Source organism: Dasypus novemcinctus, chromosome 5, assembly GCF_030445035.2.
Source record: "Dasypus novemcinctus isolate mDasNov1 chromosome 5, mDasNov1.1.hap2, whole genome shotgun sequence".
NCBI classification, from domain to species: domain Eukaryota; kingdom Metazoa; phylum Chordata; class Mammalia; order Cingulata; family Dasypodidae; genus Dasypus; species Dasypus novemcinctus.
Genome location: NC_080677.1, coordinates 132,825,353 through 132,850,080, shown reverse-complemented (window position 1 = coordinate 132,850,080; position 24,728 = coordinate 132,825,353). Strand labels below are relative to the sequence as shown.

The 24,728-nt window shown below is 38.7% G+C and overlaps 1 protein-coding gene and 1 pseudogene across 14 annotated transcripts in view; both read right to left on the bottom strand.

Annotated features, from left to right (window-relative positions):
• Positions 1-24,728, bottom strand: part of GALNT11 (polypeptide N-acetylgalactosaminyltransferase 11) — a 92,831-nt gene that overhangs the window by 18,667 nt on the left and 49,436 nt on the right. For all 14 annotated transcript variants that reach the window (XM_004476303.4, XM_058298025.1, XM_058298017.2 and 11 more), the window contains 3 exons: positions 22,358-22,524; positions 10,896-11,021; positions 7,465-7,714 (listed from right to left, as the gene is read on the bottom strand). In XM_004476303.4, coding sequence (XP_004476360.1) covers positions 7,465-7,714; positions 10,896-11,021; positions 22,358-22,524 — 543 coding nt within the window. The remainder of the gene's footprint in view (positions 1-7,464; positions 7,715-10,895; positions 11,022-22,357; positions 22,525-24,728) is intronic.
• LOC105744453 (U4/U6.U5 small nuclear ribonucleoprotein 27 kDa protein pseudogene) lies at positions 19,521-20,125 on the bottom strand (annotated as a pseudogene).

The window sequence follows — 24,728 nt, the reverse complement described above, 5'->3', positions numbered from 1 at the left end:
CGGACACCTCAAATAGGAGACACCGCAACTAGCAGAACAACACAAAGAGCACACACTGCAACCGCCACAACAAGCAGATGCAGCAACCAGCAGATGAAGTAACCAGCAAATGACACAACCAGCAGAGAACAGAAGTGGCTCAAGCAGTTGGGTAACTACCTGCCACATGGGAGGTCACAGGTTTGGTACCCAGTGCCTCCTAAAGAAGACAATGAAGGAGCGACCTAGGTGGAGGGGAGAGAATAAATAAAAATAAAAATGAATTTTTAAAAAAGCATTATTAAACAAACAAAAAAGAAAATATATCAGAACAACCAGCAAAATGGCATGGGAGTAAGGAGCTCCTCCGGTCAGCTTGTGCTACAAGGACATTAGTAATCACTCAGAGCTATCTAAAGCACCTCTTTGGGGGCTCCAGGAGACCAGAAGAGCATCCTGCAACATCCTTGAAAGAATGGAAGGAGGACACTACCCACTTGTAGAGAAGATTTGTAATTAGTGCACTCTATGCTGTGGAGGCCAGTGCCCATCCTCCACTGGCAACACAAGCTACCTTGGGAGCTAGTCCCAAGCTAGAATTGGAAGTTCTCCTTCCCCAAAACAGGGGAGGGAGAGATGGTTGGACACCAACTTCAGCTACTGATTAGTAAATTCAGCCGGCTAAAGTGGAACCCTAAGAACAGGTAAAGTTTGAACCTGTCCAAGTCAGAAAGAAGCTAGCAGCTGCCATTTTGACTATGCCCCTGATATGGGGAAAGACAGGCTGACTGAAAATCAATCATAGTGATGATAAGGACCGGCTTCTTTCCACCCAGATCAAACTGCAGTCCTAACCAAGAGTTCAGCCCAACCTCTGGTAGGAAGGAAGCTGCTGGCCCAGCACTACCCTCTCCAGGTAACTGCATGTACATATGGCTGGCACAGACCAAATAGTTGGAAGACTACCAGGGCAACTGAGGTCATTTTTGACCTGCACAGCATAGATTGCTGCCCATACCTGCAGCTCCAAGTCTCTCTGGGCAACTACAATCTAGGCCTGCATGACCTGATTATTACACATGGCTGTGGCTCCATCCCCACCCCTGGGATAGGAGAAAGGAGGAAGAAGCTTCATTGGTACCTGGGGCAATAAGGGCAGCTTGAGCCTCCATAGCTTACAGCACCAACTACATCCTTGGCTCCTATTACACAACCAGCAAGGGAGAAAAGGCAGAAAGTCCTAAACTAAAGAAAGAACTGCACGCAGAATACATCTAATAAGCCAGATGCCAAGACACCAACAAAAAATTTCAATCTATACCAAGAAACAGGAAGATACAGCCCAGTTAAAGGAACAAGGTAAGCCTCCAGATGACATGAAGACAACTAATCATAGATGTTCAAACAAATCTCCTTAGTAAATTCAATCTCTTTACATTACTAAAGAGATTAGGGATATTAAGACAACACTGGATAAGCACAAAGAAGAATTTGAAAGCATACATAGAAAAACAGCATCAGGCTTTTAATGTTGGAATTTTGATGTTAGAGTTTGAGGCTGAAGCCTTAAGCTGGAGCCCCAGGAAGTAAGCACACAGAAGAAAGAGAAGCAAGACCCTGGAAGGGAGGAACCCAGGAAGCCTGAACTCTCAGAGACATCAGCAGGAACCCAGGAAGCCTGAACCCTCGGAGACATCAGCAGCCATCTTGCTCCAACACGTGAAGACAGACTTTGGTGAGGGGAGTACCTTATGCTTTATGGCCTGGCATCTGTAAGCTCCTACCCCAAATAAATACCCTTTATAAAAACCAAAAAAGAAAAAAGAAAAACAGCAGATCTTACAGGAATGAAAGTGCAGTAAATAAAATTAAAAGTACTCTGGAGTCATATAACACTAGATTAAGGTGGCAGAAGAAAGGATTGGTGGAGGTAAAGACATTGCCTCCAAAAGCAAACATACAAAAGAACACTTGAAGAAAAGAATGGAAAAAATTGAACAAGGTCTCAGGGAACTAAATGACAGCAAGAAAGGTGCAAACATATGTGTCATAGTGTCCCAGAAGCAGAAGGGAAAAGGGGCAGAAGGACTATTTAAAGAAATAATGGTAGAAAATTTCCCAGCCCTATTGAAGGAGATAGATAACCGTGTCCAAAAGCACAACATACTCCCATCTGAATAAATCCAAACAGACCATCTCCAAGACACATACTAATCAGAATGTCAAATTCCAAAGACAAAGAGAATTCTGAGAGAATCAAGAGAAAAGGAATCCATAACATATAAGGGATACCCAATAAGATTAAGTGCTGATTTCTTATAAGAAACAATGGTGGCAAGAAGATAGAGGTATGGTATATTTAAGATACTGCAAGAGAAAAACTTCCAGCCAAGAATCTTGTATCTAGGGGAAGCGGACTTGACCCAGTGGATAGGGCATCCGTCTACCACATGGGAGGTCTGTGGTTCAAACCCTGGGCCTCCTTGACACGTGTGGAGCTGGCCCATGCACAGTGCTGAAGCATGCAAGGAGTGCCGTGCCACACAGGGGTGTCCCCCGCATAGGGGAGCCCCACACACAAGGGAGTGCACCCCTCAAGGAGAGCCACCCAGCCCGAAAGTGCAGCCTGCCTAGGAATGGTGCCGCACACACAGAGAGCTGACACAACAAGATGATGCAACAAAGAGAAATACAGATTCCCATGCTGCTGACAAAGAAGAACATGCAGCAAATGGACACAGAAAGCAGACAACTGGGGGATTGGGGGGGAAAGGGAGAGAAATAAATAAAAAATAAAGATATAAATGCATACATTTAAAAAAAAAAAAAAAGAATCTTATATCCAGCAAGATTGTCATTCAAAAATGATGGCAAGTTTAGAATATTCACAGATAAACAGAAACTGAGAGATTTTATAACACAGACACTGGCCTTACAGGAAATACTAAAGATGGAGGCCTCTCACTTCCAGACTTTAAATCATATTACCTAGCGACAGTGGTAAAAACAATGGTATTGGCATAAAGACAAACACATAGACTAATGGAACCAAATTGATGGTTCAGAAACAGACCCTCACATCTATGGTCAAGTGATTTTTACAAGCCTGTCAAACCCACCCAGCTTGGGCAGAACAGTCCTTTTGACAAATGGTGCTGGGAGAACTGGATATCCACAGCCAAAAGAAAAAAGGAGGACCCCTACCTTATACTTTATACAAAAATTAACTTGAAATGGATCAAAAACCTAAATATGAGAGCAAAAAACATAAGCTTCTAGAAGAAACTGTAGGAAAACACCTGCAAGACCTGGTGGTAGGTGGTGGATTCTTAAAGGAGATAAGAGGAGGACTGTGAGGGTGGGGGGTTTATGGGGACCTCATATTTTTTTAATGTAACATTAAAAAAATAAAGACAAAAAAATAAAAAAATAAAATAAAGATAATAGTCATCAGATTGGTTAGGAGAAAAATACTTTGTTTAGTAGTAATATTTTGACAATGCTCTTTAATAATTAGTTAAAAAGGTTTAAAAACAATTCAAGTTACTGGTGGTAGGGTGAGATGTTATATATGTTTGTTCTGTAAGCTCACAACTATTATACATTTATTGTTTATGTTTGTTTATGAATGAGTGTTATATTTCAATAAACTAAAAAAAAGAGGAAGACTGTGATGGACTACTGATGCTTAATGTATGTAGAAGTTTTAATTAACTTTACTGTAAAAGTGTGGAAATGTAGAGTTGATGGTGTAACCACTGGTTTATAAATGGGAATGTGGCTGTAGTCTAGGGTTGTAAATATCAAATGAAAGAAAGCTAGAGAATAATCTAGGGACTGAACAGCACAGTAAACCCAGAGGAGGATGAGAATCGTGGTTTATGGTACAGATGCAAGAGTGTCCTTTGTGAGCTAGAGCAGACGTACGTCACTACTGTAGGGTTGTGGGAATGTGAAGAAGCATGGGAAAAACACAACTGAAGTGCTCTATGGACTGTGGTTAACAGCAATACTGTAATGTTCACGTATCTATACCAAAGATGTACTGTGTTGATAATGGGGGAGTATGGAAAAAGTATACCAAATGTATGCTATGGTTAGCAGTAATAGTCTGATGATATTATCTCATAATCTGTAACAAATGTTCCACCACCGTGTGGTGTGTTGATAAAGGAGTGTTGTATGGGAATTCTGCACATGTTCATGATTGCTTTGTAAGTTCACAACTTCTGTAAAAAAATATATTTTAAATAATAATAATAGGGTGGGTTAGGAAAAAAACACATCAAATGTATGATATGGACTATAGTTAGCAGTAAGATTTTGGTAATATTCTTTCATAATTTGGAGCAAATGTCTCACAAGAAAGCAAGGTATTGATGGTAGATTGATGCATGGGACCGTTGTCTATGTCATGCATGTTTGCTTTGTAAGTTCACAAGTTTTACTATGCACTTATTGTTTATGTATGTGCATAATAATAGGGTGTGTTGGGGGGAAAATACAACAAATTTAAGATACTTTGGTTAGTAGTAATAGTTTGATGATGCTCTTTCATCATTAGTTAAAAATGTTTTACAACAATGCAAGGTACTGGTGGTAGGGAGAGGTATGAGAGTCCTGTATGATGTCGTGATGTTTGTTTTGGAAATTCACAACTGTTACTATCCATGTATTGTTTATGTATATTTATGTATGAGTGATATACTTCAATAAATTTAAAAAAAAAAACTTGTGGGATGCAGCTGGAAAAAGAAAATGAAAAGCCTAAAGGGTGCTAACATCCTCAATGTACAAGGAGACATGTCAAAGGAATTATCTAACGTTGACAAAAGAAACAGATTTATTTAAAGTACTGAAGTAACTAATACAATAACTAACAATAATCCTAATATAATACTAGGAGGTAAAAAGTACAAGGGAAGTGGTGTAAATGAGCTAATCTTCATTTTTCACATAGAGCCTAAAGTTGGCTGATGCTGAAATATAGGAATATGCTTAGTATCTAGAGTTAAGGAAGTAACAAGCAGGAGACCAAAAATAGGAAAAAGAGCAGGACAGCCACTTTTCATAAGTTCTTCCATACCATTAGATTTGTAACTGAATATATATTTTTTATTAAAAATATTAAAAACTTAATGAAAAGCAAATATTCACGAAGATGAAAAAGACAAGAACTGGCAAGAGTACTGAAAACTGAGAATATATATAATAAAGTCTGGGGTACTTTCTTTTTGCATTGTCAATGGAAATAGAAAAAAATATATTTTTTTGGACTACACATACCTCACATTTTGACTACACGGGCAGTTCAAAAGCAAATGAGGGAAGCAGCTGTGGCTCAATCAGCTGGGCTCCCATCTACCATATGGGAGGCCCCAAGTTCGCATCCAGGGCCTCCTTGTGAAGGCAGGCTCGCCCGCACGCCACAGAGAGCTGCCGGGCCCACAAGCGCCGTGGAGACTCAGCAAGGTGATGCAACAAAAAGGGAGACAAGTAAAAACACAGAAGAGCACGCAGTAAATAGACACAGAGGGCAGACAACAAGCAAGTCGCAAGGGTGGAGGGGGAAATAAATAAAAATAAATACAGACACACAGAACACACAGCAAATGGACACAGAGAGTAGACAGTAAGCAAACCCAGCAAGGGGAGGGAGGAATAAAAAAAAATTTTTTTTAAGTAAATGAGCCTCTCCTCCAGGTCTAGTTCAGATGAAAGAAGCTAACAAGAACCAAAGAGCCAGTTGAGAAGCCAAAGACATTCTAAATACCTCGTCTGTTGGGAAAACAACTTTGGCATTGTCTCCTAAAGTTGAAGAGAAGTACACTGTATGACCTAATGATTTTACTCCTGGAACCTAGGACCCACGAAAATAAGAATGTTCATAACAGCACTGTTAATAATGTTTAAAAATTTTTTTAATTTTTTAAAAACTGCAAACAACCTAAATGCTCCAAATGCTCATCCAATAGTAAATGGATAAGTTACTGTATACTCATTTAACAGAATATTTTACAGCAATGAAAATAAACTGACCATAGCTATACATGTAGCATGGATAAATTTTAAAGTGTTCAATAAAAGAAGCAAGACAACATAATACATTGTATGGCTTTTTTTGTATGAAGCACAAAGCAGGCAGAAATAAAACCATATTTTTTAGAGATATATACATGAGTGGTTAGACTACAAAGGAAAGTAAGAAAATGATTTCCCACAGTCAACTAATGGATACCTCTAGGGATGAGGGCAGGGCTTGTGATCAGGAAGGGACATATGGGAGACTTCTAGGTGCTGTTTCTTGACCTGGATGGTAGCTACACAGACATTCACATTATAGCCTATATATATATATATATATATATATATATGTGTGTGTGTGTACTTTTTATGCATGTTATTTTTTACAATAAAAGTTTTAAAAAATCAGAATAAATCCAAGAACTTTAAAAAAGGAGAACTATAGACAAACCTCTCTGAAATCTACATAAGAAGTTTAAAAGAAAACAAGACTAAGAAAGGGGAAATAACATAAGAGCAAATTTATAGTATTAAAATATAAGGAACATGGAGAATTGAAAAAATGCATAAACTATAACTAGTACCTCCATCTGGAGGAATCTATCCTAAAAATCCTAACTATATAAAAGGATATATTCAATTTTCTTCACAGTATTATTCATACTAACAAAGAACTGAAGACAAATTAATAACCAATGCAACAAATCATGGTATTTGACATAGAAAACCAAGGAGGATACTATCACAGAATCCTATGGAACACTTATTACAGGATATTGCTTAGTTTAAGATGTCTGCCTTTCTCTCTAAGGTATAAATCCTTGAGGCCATGGAACATTTCTTATTCATAAATCTTTCCTTAAGACTTAGGAGAGCACATAAAATTCAATAAGCATTCAAGAATTTTTAATGGATAAAGCCAACATTTCTTGCTCCTTATGAAGAGGAAGGAGTTATTTTTAAATTATTTTAATTTTTCCCTGTTAAGAAAGTACTGCTGGGAATTTATCAAACATAAAAAAGAATTCTGGGGAAGCAGATGTGGCTCAACTAATAGAGTATCCGACTACCAAACAGGAGGTCGAGGGTTCGAACCCAGGGCCTCCTGACCCATGTGGTGAGCTGGCCCATGCACAGTAGTGCTGCACCAAGGAGTGCCAGGCCATGCAGGGGTATCCCCTGCATATGGGAGTCCCATGCACAAGCAATGTGTCCCACAAGGAGAGCCACCTTCAACACGAGAAAAGCGCAGCCCGACCAGGAGTGGTGTCACACACACAGAGAGATGACCCAGCAAGATGATGCAACAAAAAGAGACAGATTTCCAGTGTTGCTAAGAATGCAAGCGGACACAGAAGAACACACAGCAAATGGACACAAGAAAGCAGACAAGGGTGGGAGGGAAAGGGGAGAGAAATAAATTTTAAAAAATAAATCTTAAAAAAAAAAAAGAATTCTTACTTTATTGGTGCAGTAGCTCCTTCTGGTCCTCCTAACTCAGAAAGAGGAACAAGATCCCATTTAAAGTGTAGTCCCCAATTGAATCCTCCTCGGACAATAGGAGATGAGCTGTACATGAGTGTATCAGCACTGATGATATCAATCACCGGGCACACAACAGTTTTATGGTCTTCCTGGATTACAGCCAGCAAGGGCTGTAGCCACATCTCATTCACTTCACAATGGCTATCTAGGAATACAAGAATTTCTCCTGAGAAGACAAAACAAAAGAGACTCAGTGGAACTTTCAAGAACACTCAATTTAGGTAATGCTACCAATTCCTTTCTATGGCATAAAATATAACTGTACATGTATAGCCCAAACAATATTTTACCGCCAATTATAATCAAAGGAAGTTCTTCAGCCAAGAACTCTGTCTGAAGTATACTATTATAATTTTAAAACATATGCAAATAATATGCACAACTCTTGAAAAAGTTTAAAGACAATTCTGATTCTGTAAAGAGAGGCAAAGTCTCATAGTAACAATTTAGTTCTTTGGGATAGTCAAGGATATCAAGTATTCAAGATGTTTTTGTAAAATGGCAGTCACTTATTGTGTAGATATTTTTATTACAATCTTTTAATTGAAATATTTCTAAATTTAGTACATATTTTAGTATATATATTTCCCTGCCTCAGTAAACAGTACATAGTGAACAAAAGGTTTTTTTTATTGGTAACTCAGGAACATTACTGCTACTATCAATTACTACAATATTGCAGTATTCTCAAAAGTAAGAGAAGTAGGTACACTTCTGGATCCATACCCTGAAAGCACCTACAATGCTGTCCACTGCTGATGTTCTCTCTTCTCCCTTGGACTCACCACCACACCCTGAAGGTCACCACAACTTCACTGCTTGGCCCTCATCTATTTTTCTCCCACTTTTCACCTTTACTTTCTAATTCTCCCATCCTTGAAGTTAGTGGTTCTCATCAGCCAACAGGATACACATTTCTTTTAGTTAGCAAAATGTAAATCATAAAAACTTTAGCCTGCATTTTTAACTTTTCTTGACAACTGTGAGTAGAAATAAAAATTTAGTGATACTTCCAAATCTCTTTGGTAATTTCATGGTTATTCTGAGGAGTTAAAAAACTTAGAATCTGATCATCCGGTAGTATTATTATCATTCTGAAGGTTTATACATGAAATATATAAATACAGATTTTAGCATGAGTTACTTAAAGCACCAGATGCATGCTAATTCAATTAATGATAACAGAAATGCCTTAGGCATGAAAGTTTTCAATGATGACTGTGAATCAGTCATGGGGTTTAGTGTTTGTAAATGGCCTTAATAAGGATGTAAAATAGCCATACAGTTCACCAGCTGTCATTTAATACAGAAAAGAAAAATGTTTAGGATGTTCGTTATTCAATGAAATGAGATCAATTCAATCATTCTTTCTCTGAGAAGGAAACATATTCATAGAAATAAGTTTCTATGAAGAAATTATAATTAAGAAAATTAAGAATTTTCTTAATTCTAAAAGTGTTACTTTTTCCAATTAAAGACAATTTAACTTAAATGAAGCAAGATTACAACTGAACCTGAAACAATGACTTCCCAAAACTGTTTCACTTCTGACAGATCCTAAAACTATATTTCAACAAGAGCCAACAGACTATAGAGAAAAAACTACTACTGTTATTTAAAAGACTAAATAAACTCACAGTAACAAAACAGTTTAACAGTACAATGTTTCAAGTGGCATAATCCTGAAAATTCCCCACAATTTCTCTAGTCTCGAGTTGCCTTCAATAACTCAACACAACCAATTCAGTAAGTCTTTATTTGACTAGAAATTCTAAAAAAAATCATAAGCCTTGAATTCAGTTGGTATGCCACAACAAACTGGATATAAAGGAACTATGTCTCTCTTTTTTTTTAAGATTTATTTTTTATTTATTTCTCTCCCCACCCCTCAACTGTCTGCTCTCTGTGTCCATTCGCTGTGTGTTCTTCTGTGTCTGTTTGCATTCTTGTCAGCGGCACTGGAAATCTGTGTCTCTTTTTGTTGCATCACCTTGCTGCCTCAGCTCTCCATGTGTGCAGTGCCACTCCTGGGCAGGTTGCATTTTTCTTGCATGGGGTAGCTCTCCTTGAGGGGCACACTCCTTGCCTGTGGGGCTCCCCCACGCAGGGGACACCTCTGAGTGGCACAGCACTCCTTGCACACATCAGCGCTGCGCGTGGGCCAGCTCACCACATGGGCCAGAGGTGCTAGGTTTGAACCCTGGACCTCCCATGTGGTAGGCGGACACTCTATCAGTTGAGCCAAATCTGCTTCCCTGTCTCATTTTTTAATTGCTTCAGATCACTGGGGCTTTGAGAGAAAGGAGATAAGAGGAAGGATTCTGAAAATGAAGTCCCAATTAAACCCAGTAAATGGGACAGTTGGGTAGAAAGGAGGGGTAGTAGTGGCAGGCAGTGCCAACCTTCTTAAACCACCAGTAATAGATTATCTTCAAGACAGCCATGTAGAGGCATGTAGGAGATGTTGTCACTACTAGGGAATGCCCCTCTCCTCAAGTTCAGTAATTCTCAAGTTACCATCACGATTTTCTGTGCCACACCCATATACTTACTAACTTTATTGTTACATACCTAATATTTTTTAAATGAACCATTTAATTAAAATAAATTTATTTTAGGAGGAAAAATTTTAATCAAGGTCATAAGTGAAAATCAGGAAACAGTCTTATAAAGAAGGTAACCACAAAAATAAATACAACTGAATCATTATAATGTAACTGTAGAATAACCAGATGTTTTCTGTGGAAGACTTGATAAGGAAAGGGAGATTAAACCCCTCCCATCACACATTAAAGATATATTAGTAACAAATGGAGACTTTCTCCTTGAGGAAATCAGAATTGAGAGAGAATTTTAAAGAAAACCTTTATAGTCATATAATTCAATTTTTAAATGTGATGTCCATTTACCAACTAAAATCAAAATAATGCTTATCACCAGTGGTATGCAATCTGTACTTTAAGAAAAAACGGCATAATTAAATTTAAATAGTCTAGGCACATACATCTTGAGTTTTGTATTAAAAAATTACAAGAGTTCAATCACATTTTGGTTCTGACCTTTCTGCTTATATACATGAACAAAATATAAAACATATTTGAGGGGCCATAATTAATAATAGAGTCACTATGAAAACAGACCAGTGAGGATTTTAGAGTTCAACTTTTTCTACCTGTGGCTTGTGGCAATAGGCCTTTCCCAATCAGAAAAAATCTCATCTCTTACTAGGTGGCAATGGCCGTTTCCAACCACCACTTTTCATATACTTCTGCAGAATCAGGAAAGGGTCCAAGGACAGAGCCTATGCCATTTAATACCCATAGAGAAAAGTCATACGGAGGTTATACCTGTAGCATGTGCTGCTCCAATCATTCTTCCTCGAATCAATCCCTCACGCTTCCTATTTCTTATTACTTTAGTTTTCCCAGGAAGGTATTTTTGGATATATTCATCAAGTTCTCCTTTCAAATCATCTGAAAATAGAGTCCCACAATTATTCAAAACATATGAGACATATAAAAAGACATTTTTATCACTACCCTAAAGTTGTAACCAGTATTTGCTATAAAATCCACAAATAATAGGGAAGCAGACTTGGTCCAATGGATGGGGCGTCTGCCTACCACATGGGAGGTCCGCGGTTCAATCCCCGGGCCTCCCTGACCCGTGTGGAGCTGGCCCATGCACAGTGCTGATGAGCACAGGGAGTGCCATGCCACACAGGGGTGTCCCCCACATAGGGGAGCCCCATACGCAAGGAGTGCGCCCCATAAGGAGAGCCGCCCAGTGCGAAAGAAAGTGCAGCCTGTCGAAGAATGGTGCCGCACACACGGAGAGCTGACACAGGAAGATGACGCAACAAAAAGAAACACAGATTCCTGGTGCCACTGATAAGGATAGAAGCGGTCACAGAAGAACACACAGCAAATGGACAGAGAGAGCAGACAACTGGGGAGGGGGGAGCGGAGAGAAATAAATGAAAAATAAATCTTCAAAAAAAAATCCACAATAACAAATTATGGAGCAAATATAGAATCATCTGCTTTAAATCATTCGTTTTCAAAGGAAAGAAAAGAAGGGTAGGAACTGGGCTATTAATCAAGAAGAATAGTTATTTTAGTAGTTGAGAGGTCAACCTTATAGTCTTATTTGTATTTCCATAGCAACTAGCACAATGTTTTTGCATAAAGAATTTTTGAAGTGTATATCTTATCAATGTTCAGCTGACTGCATATAAATCACATTTAAAACAAAGAAAGTGAGTTATAAACGTTTAGACTCAACATAGTTTAGTAAGTATACTCCATTTCAAAATAGAAATATCTCCTAAAGAATTAAATAGTAACAGTAATATGTTCTTTTATTAATTTAGTACTTTTCTCCAAAGGCATTAATTTTTTTCTATAAATTCTAGTTCATTCACCTTTAAATTTAATAACTTTTAAAATAATAAGAGAATTATTCTTTCCATTGGTAGTATTCAAACAACTATAAATTACCATTAATTTTTCTCTGTTAGATAAAACAGCCAAAAAGCAAACCAAAATATAGGTTGATTTTTTAAAAAATCAACACCATAAATTTCAGAATTTAGTATTTCACCAATCCTCTACTTCAGAGGTTCTTAACCAGTGGTCTATGGACCCTTTAGGTTTCAGGGGGTCCATGAGCTTGAATTGAAAAAATTAACTCTATTAAATGTCCAACCTGATACATATGTTGCCTTGTTAAATACTACACCAGTTTGATGTTCTTATTCGAGATAAACAACAACAGTCTGCACACTGACATGTCTTTAAAATATAAAATTTAACTTTAACTTTCCTTTTTAAAAGTTTTTCCTTCACCTCCCCCTTCCCCACCTGCTGTTTTTGCTGTGTCCACTCACTGTGTGATCTTCTGTATTTCTTTCTCTTTTTGTCTTCTCTTCTCGTCTTTCTCCTCTAGGATTCACTGGGATTAGATCCCGGAGACCTCTGATGTAGAGAGGTTCCCTGTCAATTGCATCATCTCAATTCCTGGTCTCACCTGCACTTCACCTTGACTCTCCCCTTTGTCTCTCTTTTGTTGTGTCATCATCTTGCTGCATGACTCATCTGCGTGGGCACTCAGCTTGCCATGCAGGCATTCGGCTCACCACGTAGGCACTGGCTCGCCACAAGGGCATTCATGCAGGCACTTGGCTTACCGCGTGGGCACTGGCTCACTGTGCAGGCACTCATATGCACACTCGGCTCACCATGTGGGTACTCACACAGGCACTCGGCTCACTGCGTGGGCACTCAACTCACCACGCAGGGCACTCAGCTCACCACGTGGGCACTGGCTTTCCACGCAGGCATGCTTTCTCTTCTTTTTCACCAGGAGGCCCTATGATCGAACCCAGGTTCTCCCATATGGTAGGCGGAGGCCTTATCCTTGAGACACATTCACTTCCCTTTCCTTTATTTTTGATGTATTGCATTATTTAATGTGTTAAAAAGTGCATGTGTATTATGTCATGTTTTTTTATTTTGGTAACTGTATTTTAATACATGCAACTGATTTCCTTTGTAATTTCATTTTATGCATTTAAAAACATTATTCTTGGGAAGCGGACTTGGCCCAGTGGTTAGGGCGCCCGTCTACCACATGGGAGGTCTGCGGTTCATAACCCAGGCCTCCTTGACCGGTGTGCAGCTGGCCCATGCGCAGTGCTGATGCGCTCAAGGAATGCCGAGCCACACAGGGGTTTCCCCCACGTAGGGGAGCCCCACACACAAGGAGTGTGTCCCGTAAGGAGAGCCGCCCAGCGCGAAAGAAAGTGTAGCCTGCCCAGAAACGGTGCCCCGCACACAGAGAGCTGACACAGCAAGATGACGCAACAAAAAGAAACACAGATTCCTGTGCTGCTGACAACAGAAGCAGACAAAGACGACGCAGCAAATAGACACACAGAACAGACAACCGGGGTGGGGGGGAGGGGAAAGGGAGAGAAATAAATCTTTAAAAAAAAAAATTCTTGTGGGGACGTGTTGGTGAGGGTGTGATATATTTATTAAATAATACACAGTATAGTGTGGACTTAGTATAATTTTTATTTAGATATAGCATGTTCTGAGTATAGTGGAAAACTGCCAGCAAAAAGGTTGGTAACGCTTACGGAGATGGTTTTATGACGCCGTAGGAAAACTCAAATTTCTAAATGTTTGCCGAAAATGACTGTGTGAACAGATTTTGTTGAACCATGTTGGGTTATCAGGTATTGACATTACAGGAAACTTGTAAAACGTAATTTTGAATAATGCTAAAATTTAATTTAAAGACATGCCCATGTTGAGTGTCACTGAACTATGTGCCACTACATTCTGAGAAGGGGTTTGTGATTTTCACCTGACTTGGCAAAGGGGCCCATGGAATAAAAAAGATTAAGAACCCCTGCTTTTCTTAGTCCTGAGTCAAATTTACTTGTTTGTTAATTTGTTCTTTTTTTTGAGATCTTTTTTTTTTTTAATCTTTTTATTTCACTCCTCTTCCCCACCCCCAAACCCCGGTGTCTGTTCTCTGTGTCTATTTGCTGCATCGTCTTTGTCCGCTTCTGTTGTTGTCAACGGCACGGGAATCTGTGTTTCTTTTTGTTGCATCATCTTGTGTCAGTTCTCTGTGTGCGCGGCACTATTCCTGGGCAGGCTGCACTTTCTTTCGCGTTGGGCGGCTCTCCTTATGGGGTGTACTCCTTGCACGTGGGGCTCCCCTACACGGGGGACACCCCTGCGTGGCACAGCACTCCTTGAGCGCATCAGCACTGCGCATGGGCCAGCTCCACACGGTCAAGGAGGCCTGGGGTTTGAACCGCAGACCTCCCATGTGGTAGACGGACGCCCTAACCACTGGGCCAAGTCCAACGCCTTTAATTTGTTCTTTAATCACTTATTTTTTAAATTTTGTTTTCCAATAACCTTTTCTCTCTTATGAGGTTTCAATATTTACAAAGGTTTGTGAATTTTGCTCTCATCAATTTCAGACTACATTTCCACGTCTTTCTATAGTTAAGTGTACTGGTATACCAATTCTGCTGCTCTATAAACATTGCTTTACATTTGTGAATGAAATGTCAATTGAAAGGAAGCTAGAGAAGAATTTACAGAATATATAAGTGATTTTGGTGGTAGGTGAAAATTGTGGTTAACAGTATAAATATAAGAATATTCTTTTTAAAAGTGTTAAGAATATGGTGATACACTGGAAAATTAAAACAATGTATCTTATGGATGGGATGTTAACAGTAACACTTTAATACTTTTGCAGTAATGGCAAGAAGTAAGTTTTTCATTACTAAGGGACAACAATAGTGGTTATTAGGGGGGTGGGGTTTTTCCTTTTGGAGCAATGAACATTCTAAAAGTGACTGAGGTGATGAAAGCACGACTCTGATGAAAATGAGAGGTACTGAGTGTACACCTTGACTGGACTGTACAAAGCATGGAACTGTATAACATGGAGAATCCAGTGGTGGAAGAGGGACTATGGTTAACAGAAAAGAGAATGTTCACTCATGAACTGTAACAAATATATAATTTCTAATACAAAGTGTTAGTGATCAGGTGGGTTGGGGGAAAAATACACCAGATGCAAGAGATGGGCTATAGTTAGTAGTAATATTTTGATGACGCTCTTTCCTAGTGTGTAGCAAATGTTTCACACAATGCAAGGTGGTGGTGGTGATGTTTGGGAGCCCTACATTATGATATGCACGTTTGTTTTGTAACAGCACAACTTTTACTATACACTTATTGTTTATGTTCATATATGATATACTTCAATCAAACTTTATTTTTAAAATGTAGATGGCAAAAATAAGGTGCTTAATAAATGACTAAGTGCATGAATAAAGTACGTAATTTTCATTTAACTTATTACTCCATCTCTGCAATTTGATGTAATGAAAAGAACAAAACACTAGGAAGCATGAGTCCCAATATTTCAACTCTACCACTTAATAGCTATGGGATCTTGAGCAAATTACTTAAATTTTATATTTCCTCCTCTGTAAAATGATGTCTCATACTTTATATAAAAATTAACCCAAATGAGGTCATGGGTTTAAGCATAAAACATGAACTTATAAAGCTTTTGGGGAAAAAGCACAGGAGAAAATCTTTGGCATATAGAGGTAAGCAAAGAGTTCTTTTACTTGACACCAAAAATGTTATCCAGAAAAGAAAAAAATTGATAAATTACATCTCATCAAAATTTAAAACTTTTCTTCTGTGAAAAGATCCTGAGAAGAGGATGAAAAGAGAAGTAGAGACTGGGAGAAAATATGTGCAAACTACATAGCAAATAGTAAAATGAATAGTAAAAGCAAACAAACCATCCAGTTAGAAAATGGGCAAAAGAATGACAAGATATTTCACAGAAGATGTTAATACAAATGGAAAATAGGCACACGAAAAGATATTTGACAGAATTAGCCATTAGGAAAATGTAAATTAAAACCACAATTGGGGAAGCAGACACGGCCTGGCTGATAGAGAGCATCTGCCTACCATATGGGAGGGTCCAGCGACTGATCCCCAGGCCCTCCTGACCCATGTGGTAAGCTGGCCCACATGCAGAGCTGACGCACGCAAGAGTGCTGTGCCACGCAGGGGTGTTCCCCCTCGTGGGGATGCCCCACACACAAGGAGTACACCCTGCAAGGAGAGCTGCCCCGCGTGAAAAAAGTGCAGCCTGCCCAGGAGAGGTGCCGCACACACACAGAGCTGACGCAGCAAGATGACATAACAAAAAAGAGACGCAGTTTTCCAGTGCCTCCAAGGGTGCAAGCAGGCACAGAAGAACATACAGTGAGTTGACACAGAGAGCACACAATTGGGGGGAGGGGGGGGGGAAGGGAAAGAAATAAATCTTAAAAAAAAAAACTACATTTGGGGGAGCAGATATAGTTCAAGTGGCTGAGCACCTGCTTCTCATGTTAAGAGATCCCAGGTTTGTTCTCAGGTGCCTCCTAAAAACAAACAAACAAAAAAGCAATTCTCATTGGAGAGTGGATATAGCTCAGTGGTTGAGAGCCTGCTTCCCATGTATGAGGTCCTGGGTTCATTCCTCAGTGCCTCCTAAAAAAACAAAACAAAACAAAACAAAAACCCCACAATTAGGTATTACAAAAATACATCTATTAGAACGGCTAAAACAAAAGCATTGATAACACTAAATACCGGCAAGGACATGGAGAAACTAGACAACCCGTATTGCTGGCGGGATGTAAAATGGTACAGCCACCCAGTAATTGTACTACTCAACATTTATGCTAGAGAAATGAAAATGCAGGCTCACAAAAAAACCTATATATGAATGTTCAGGGACGTTTTATCTGCTAAACCCAAAAAGTGGAAATGAACAGATGTCCTCCAATGAGTGAATGGCTGAGCAATCTGTGGTAGCATCCATACCACCAAACACTATTCAGCAATAAAAAGGAACACACAATATTCTGGATGAATCTCAAGGGAATTATGCTGGGTAAAAAAAGCTAATCCCAAAAGGTTAAATACTGATTTCCATTTATGTAATATTCTTGAAATAATTTAGAGAGAAAACAGATTAAATGGTAGCCAGGAATTACGGAAAGGAGGAACATAGATGGAAGGTGGATGTATTTAGGAAAGAACAATAGAAGGACCTTATGGTGATGGAATTGTTCTGTATCTTGATTGTTATGGCAGATACATGAACCTTCACATATAATCAAATTACATAAAGCTAAACACACACATACACAAATGAGTATGTGTTACACTGGGGAAACATGAATAAATCAGTGGATTTTATTAATGTCAATTTTCTGATTGTGATATTGTACTATAGTTTTGCAAGATGATACGAGGAAAATGGATAAAATGTGCATGGGCGCTCTCTGTATTGTTTATTACAATTGCACATGAACTTATAATTATCTCTAAACACAAAGTTTAAGTAAAGCTTTTACTTAGCCACATCCTGCTCCCTGGATTACAATTAAGTATAAAAAGAAATGCATAAACTATCTCTAGCATTCTAGTAATCTCTACAGCTCAGGTAACCCAGTTAAAACCAAATACTACGTCTCAGATATACCATGAGAACTGGAACAATCCAAAACTCATATTCTTACATTTTTAATTCGTTTCATAGTTTTCAGAGCAATGCCATATAGAATTTCATTTGATTCTCTCAACCCATCTGTGAGTATGGCAGTGCAGGGATAAATATACCAGTATTGCAGATAAGGAAAATGTGGCAAACAAAATCACAGCTAAAAAATGGGAGAGCCAAGAATGGCCCTAGATTTTTTTCAAACTTCCCGTTAGACATGATGGTGGCTGTGGCAGATGTTTCCAACTGTTCTTCTAAATGTCTGAATGGCTCAAACAGTGAAAGGATACAAAGGAGGCAGGGCTCCCGGGCCTCCTCCTGCACCCCCATGTCCATTTTCATTTGAATAGCTTTGTTCTCTCCTTCTTGGATAACACTGGAGGAAAGAGTTCCACCACTTAAAAAGAAGCTGAAAACTTTTGCACCAGATCAAAAGATAGTATTATTTAGTCATCGCTAACCATATAGAGAATATTTTTACTCAGAGGAGTGGGAGGGATGGGCAGACTATTATCACTTTTCCATTATAGAAAGCATCTCAATATTTAGGAAAAATAAATACTTGAAAAAATGGTCTAACTATTCTTAGTGGTCTAATCTAAAGGTAAGAGCCCTAGTCACAAGAATAATTTTTATCTGACAACCCCAGATCACATTATATCCCACATCACACCTAAAAGTAGCCTTCTCTTTTAGCCCTTCTGTACCACTTAATATGCTTTTCCTTCAGGCTCTTCTTTATCCTTCATCCTAAGCTAGCTTTTTTTACTTCTACTGATCCTACTTTCTTTTCTCTACCTTCCTCTACCTTCCTCTAGAGCAGTTCTATTTTCCTTCTTCTACATTCCTCTAATCCCATCCTTTAACCAAACATAATAAAATATTTCTATTTTTGCTATTTTCCAAGTTTTAGGTTTCTTACCTCTCCCTCCCTTTTTTAGAGTAGAAATATTGCTTTATTGGAGAAACTTACATCCAAATTACTCTTGTGTTTTTTAAAAAGTCCTAACAAATATTATGCAGCAGTAAGAAGAAATGAAGTCATGAAGCATATGACAGCAAGAATAAACCTGGAGAATACTATATTGAGTGAAGGAAGCCAGACACAAAAGGACAAATACTATATGACTATGCTATTATAAACTAAATCTATTGTGTAAACACATGGAGCTAATAATTAGAATATAGGACACCAGAAAAGGATGGTTAAGAATGGAAAGGTAAGGGTGAATCTGTGCAAAACTGGTAAAAAGGTTGTTTGTATATCTTTGGAAATGAATAGAAATGGTTAAAGCATATCATGGTGTTTGTAACTAGCTGTATGGGTATGACAGTGGTTGAAAGGGCACATTTAAGGTCATATACTAGAAGGAAAACTAAAAACTGGAACATGGGACTATATAAGATGGTAAAACCTCATGTAAAACACGAACATGGGTGATATTGTATAAGCCTGTTTTTACAAAACAGAAATAGAAATATGCTAGAGAGAAGGAAAAAAAATAGCAGCTATGTACAGGAGGGGAAGCACAAAGAGATTGAAAGGTGATTTTTAAAAAAGTATTATTATAATAATAATGAAAATGCTCTAAGCATAGTGAAGTAATGAATACAGAAATATGTGATTATACTGAATACCACTGACTGTACATTCTGGGTGAATTTATGCTTTATTAGTATGTATCAATAAAATTGATTTGTTAAGGGAAAAAAAAAGTCCCAACAAGCAGTCAAGACAAAAGTGTAGGGAAGTCAGTATACAGCTTCCACAGGGATAAGGACAAACAAAAGGAGGTTGCCAATTGACCCAAATGACATTTCCGACAAGAATAAAAATATTTCATCTTCCTTCTTTTGAGGCAAAGTAAGTGTACTACACACTTCATTAAGAGGAGGAAGAACCAAGAGCGTGTTTTTTGGTGCATATTAAATACAAAATACAAAATCCATTCCTTTGACCAAGATGAGGGAAAAAATCATTCTATAACATTCCAATTTTCAAGATATGAAATGCAACATTGCAGAGAAATCCAAAGGTCGATTCATGTACTGCCTGTATTTCCTCTTCTGAGACACATTAATGGCACAGGCATTTATAGAGCCGTCATCTTCTTCCCTTTTGTGGAGTCAAAGGAGGCAGATCCCATTAACTTCATCATTTCTATTTCTTCCTCTGTTTTGCCTTGTAAGTCTTCCTCAGTAATATGATGTTTTTTGCTGTTTCTTTTCTTTCTTTTCCTCATCTCTTCTTTCAGTGACAGAGGGGAAGGAGATGTAGATCTGTGCTGTCCTGGAGATTTGGAGTGTCTTGAGTGTCTTCTGTGCAGGATCAAGAGTGACTCCTCCTCTGATACCTCTCCTGGGACCTGGACCTTTCTCCATGCCTGCATCATCTCTCCTGGGATGTGGACCAGGACCACCGATGCTCCCTCCTCGGGGCGCTGCTCCAGCTGTGACCCATTCGGAATCCTCACATCTGTTTCTCATGCCTTAATTTTAAAAGTAAATGAATCAAAAGATATCTACCATATGATCCAGCCATTCTACTGGTTACAGTATTTACCCAAGAGAATATGTTCAGCAAAGACTTGTAAATGAAGATACACAACAATACCTGTAAGAGCCAACAACTGGAAGAATCTCAAATGACTATTAAGAGGTGAATAAATAAATTGTGGTATAGCCGTAAGATAAACTATTACTCAGTCAATAAAAAAGCAGCATTGATACATGCAAAAACATGAACACGGGAAACGGACTTTGGCCCAGTGGTTAGGGCGTCCGTCTACCATATGGGAGGTCCGCGGTTCAAACCCCGGGACTCCTCAACCCGTGTGGAGCTGGCCATGCGCAGTGCTGATGCGCGCAAGGAGTGCCGTGCCACGCAAGGGTGTCCCCCGCGTGGGGCAGCCCCCACGCGCAAGGAGTGCGCCCGTGAGGAAAGCCGCCCAGCGTGAAAAGAAAGTACAGCCTGCCCAGGAATGGCGCCGCCCACACTTCCTGTGCCGCTGACGACAACAGAAGCGGACAAAGAAACAAAAGCAGACAAAGAAACAAGACGCAACAAATAGACACCAAGAACAGACAACCAGGGGAGGGGGGGAAATTAAATAAAAATAAATAAAAAAAATAAAAAAATTAAAAAAAAGTGAAAAAAAAAACAAAAAAAAAAACATGAACAAATCCCAAATTAGTAATGCTGAGTGAAAGAAGTCAGACCAAAAGTAGTAAATCCTATATACTTCCATTTATATAAAACTCTAGAATATACAAATTAACTTATAGTGACCAAAAAGTGATTTTTAAGATGGTGAGATGAGGAAAAAGGGGAGGGAGAGTATTACATGAGGGAGGAGCCTAGGGAAATTTTGGGGGTTGGTGGATAGGATATTCTCATTACCTTGATCAGGTGAGTTTCATGGGTATATACACATTTCAAAATTAACAAATTGTGCACTTTAAACTTTTCTATTTTACTGTATGGCAATCAGACCTCAATAAAGTTTTTTAAAAAAAGATATTCATCACTGAGCTTTACATAGTATTTTTTAAAGGGTAGCATTTGAAATAATTCAGTAACAAAATAAAGGTTATATAAATTATATCATGTCCCAAGTATGCTGCCATAAATTATAAATCTTCTTAGCAACATGGAAAATGGTTATTATACAATGCAAGCAAAAAAAAAAATCAGGATTAAAATAAAAATATTTAATTATAAAAACATAAAAAAGATCCATGTAAAAGAATTATTCCAAAATGCTGACAGTAACTGTGACTGATGTCTTCTCTATTTTCTGTATGTTCTGTGATTATATTACTTATATTTCCTTTTATTACCAAATACATATACACTGATTCAAAAATAACTAGTAAATGCAAAGCACTTAGAGTTACTGTGAAATCTCCAAAACAGTGTAGCTATAGATAAGACAAGGCAACATTTCAAATAACAGGACTATCAGAACACAATCCACTTTTAATTGGGGTACAACTGGTGTAGTAGATTAGGGAAATTTTTTATAAACCAAGGCATTATGGTAAATGGAAAAGAGCCAATCTCAAAATGTCCCACACTGTATAATTCTACTTATACAACATTCTTGAAATGACAAAATTATAGAGATGGAGAACACACTAGAGGTTGTCAGGGATTAAGTATGGTAGAGGCAAGGGAGTTGGGTGTGAATTTAAAAGGGTAGCATGAGAGAGAGCTCTGTTGTGTGGCAGTAGTTCTGTGTCCTGACTGCAGTGGTGGTCATGTGAATCTCAACTTGTGATAAAATGGCATCAGAGTACACACATGCATCTTACCAATGTCAGATTCCTAGTTTTGATATGCATAGTTAAGTAAGATATACCTAAAGGGGAAAACTGGGTAAAGGGTAAACAGGACCACTTTGAAATGTACTATGAATCTATAATTATATTTACATAAATATTTTTTACAAGGCAAGCCAAGGGAAAATTTTCAAGGGCCAAATTTGGGCAGTACAATTTGTAAACAGATGACCAATATAATGCAGTTTCTTCAAACTTGTCCTATAATAATCAATGGGCAAGCATGTATTTATAGTTGGTTCAGCCTCAATGCTATGAATTTGTATGCAAATGTATTTTGCTTTGTTGATATATGTCCATACCAAGCGAAAGAGAGCTTAGATTCAATATTACCAGTTATAATATTACCTACCAAAATCACTATCATCATCCACTAGGATAATTTCATGAAGAAGATGTGCTGGAGTACGATCTATTACACTGTGTACTGTCCGAAGCAAGGCAGAAAAAGCTTCATTGTAGAAACAAATAACAACACTAGCAACTGGAAGATGAGATGGGTAAAACTTTTCTTTACATCTGTAAAGATAAGAGAAAATTCTGCTATTTTAAAAGACTCAAATGTTTTAGGTTACTATTGATTAAATATTACTGTCTGCTTGTTTAGACTCTCTCTAAAATGATAACAAAAATTTTCTTAAAAAGCAGTTAAGAGTTGTACACTGGAGACAAGGTTGTGAAAGCATAAGGAACAAGTGTCCATTCTTCCACCCTCGGTTTCTGAGCCTTTGGCAGAGGCTCCCACAGCACCAGGCTGAGGTAGAGTGTCACTGCCTCTGTGCTAAGCAGGAGCCACTCTGAGGAGGGCCCAGGAAGAAACTAACATTTTCAATGGAAAACAAGTATGGTTACCAAATGATAGCTTTGTACTTTGGGTCTGGATTTGCTATACCTTTCTTTATAGTAAGATAACAGATGCTTAAGAAAAAGGATGGGGAAGCGGACTTGGATAGGGCGTCTGCCTACCACATGGGAGGTCTGCGGTTTAAACCCCGGGCCTCCTTGACCCGTGTGGAGCTGGCCCATGTGCAGTGCTGATGCATGCAAAGAGTGCCGTGCCACACAGGGGTGTCCCCCATATAGGAGAACCCCATGCGCAAGGAGTGCGGCCTGTAAGGAGAGCCGCCAAGCGCAAAAGAAAGTGCAGCCTGCCCAAGAATGGCGCCGCACACATGGAGAGCTAACACAAGATGACGCAACAAAAAAGAAACAGATTCCTGGTGCCGCTGGTAAGGATAGAAGTGGTCACAGAAGTACACACAGCAAATGGACACAGAGAGCAGCTAACAGGGGGAGGGGGGAATAAATAAAAAAATAAATCTTTTAAAAGAAAAAGGATGTTTTCATTCATCCATGAAAAACGCAATGAAGAGGAATGTTCTCAGAAATGTAATCTTGAAAAATGGATCAAATTGTTGAACTCATGGAATGTTTGTAAATAACATTACATGAAAAAAATTAATAAAATGAGGCTTCTTATTCAAGAGTTTTATGTTTTGTGAATAATTTCTCTCTCTTACCTCTGCTACCATGCCTTTTTTAGGTCAATAGTTAAAAAACCTTTTTCTTTTTTTGTGCGTAAATTACATAAATATGCGAGTTATTTTTGCTGAAATTCCTACAAGTTGTTGTTGTTGTTGTTTTTTAAAGATTTATCTATCTGTGTCCATTCACTCTGTGTTCTTCTGTGTCTGCTTATATTCTCATTAGGTGGCTCTGGGACCCAATCCTGGGACCTTCTGGAGTGGGAGAGAGGCAATCATTCTCTTGCACCACTCCAGCTCCCTGGAATGCTGCATCCCTTATTGTCTCTCCTCTGTATTTCTTTTTGTTGTGTCATCTTGCTGCGCCAGCCCTCCGTGTCGGCCGGCACTCCCACGCAGGCCACCTTGCCTTCACCAGGAGGCCCCGGGCATCAAACCCTGGACCTCTCATATAGTAGACAGGAGCCCAAGTGCTTGAGCCACATCAGTTTTCCTCCTACAAGTTTTTAATGTAGCAATTCTAAGCTTATGTGGTTCTCTTCAAGGACGTTTCAAATGGAAATACAAAACTTTTTACTTGAAAATTTTGTTTTTGCCTAATAACAGAAAAAGATTTAAGTAAACTATAATATTCAATATATGAGAAAAGCTTCTATGTAAGCAACTATTTAATAAAAATGGGTTAAGTGATATAGCAGTTTAATATTGTTTATGAATTCCAAAACTAGATACTGGATTGTGTTCGCAAACTGGTCTGTTCCTCTGGGCATATTAGATTGTATTAGATTCAGAAGTTTCTTTTCCCTTATTATATCAAGATTAGGGCTTTTATTTCACCACATCATTAGGGTGTGCAGGGTTCAGTCCCAACGCCCTTGGTGGGGATAAAACAGACTCTCGCATGGAAGTAAACACACAGAACACAGAGGAAGAGAGACAGCTCATTATATAGGATCCTGAAGCCCTAGGAAGAGAGATGAGCCTGAGAGTTCACAGCTGGCCTTATGGAAAGAACAGAGCAGCTAAGCCCGGAAAGAGACCAGCCCCGGGAAGAGAGATGAGTCTTATGCCAGTCTACAGCTGAGATCAGAAGAAACTGGGACCATAGAGCCTTAAGAGGAAGGAAAACACTGAACCCTTGTAAACATCACCTGCCATCCTACTTCAACAAGAGGCAACTGACTTTGGGTGAGGAAGTACCTCTTATGGTACCTTAAGTTGAACTCTTTAGGGCCTGGT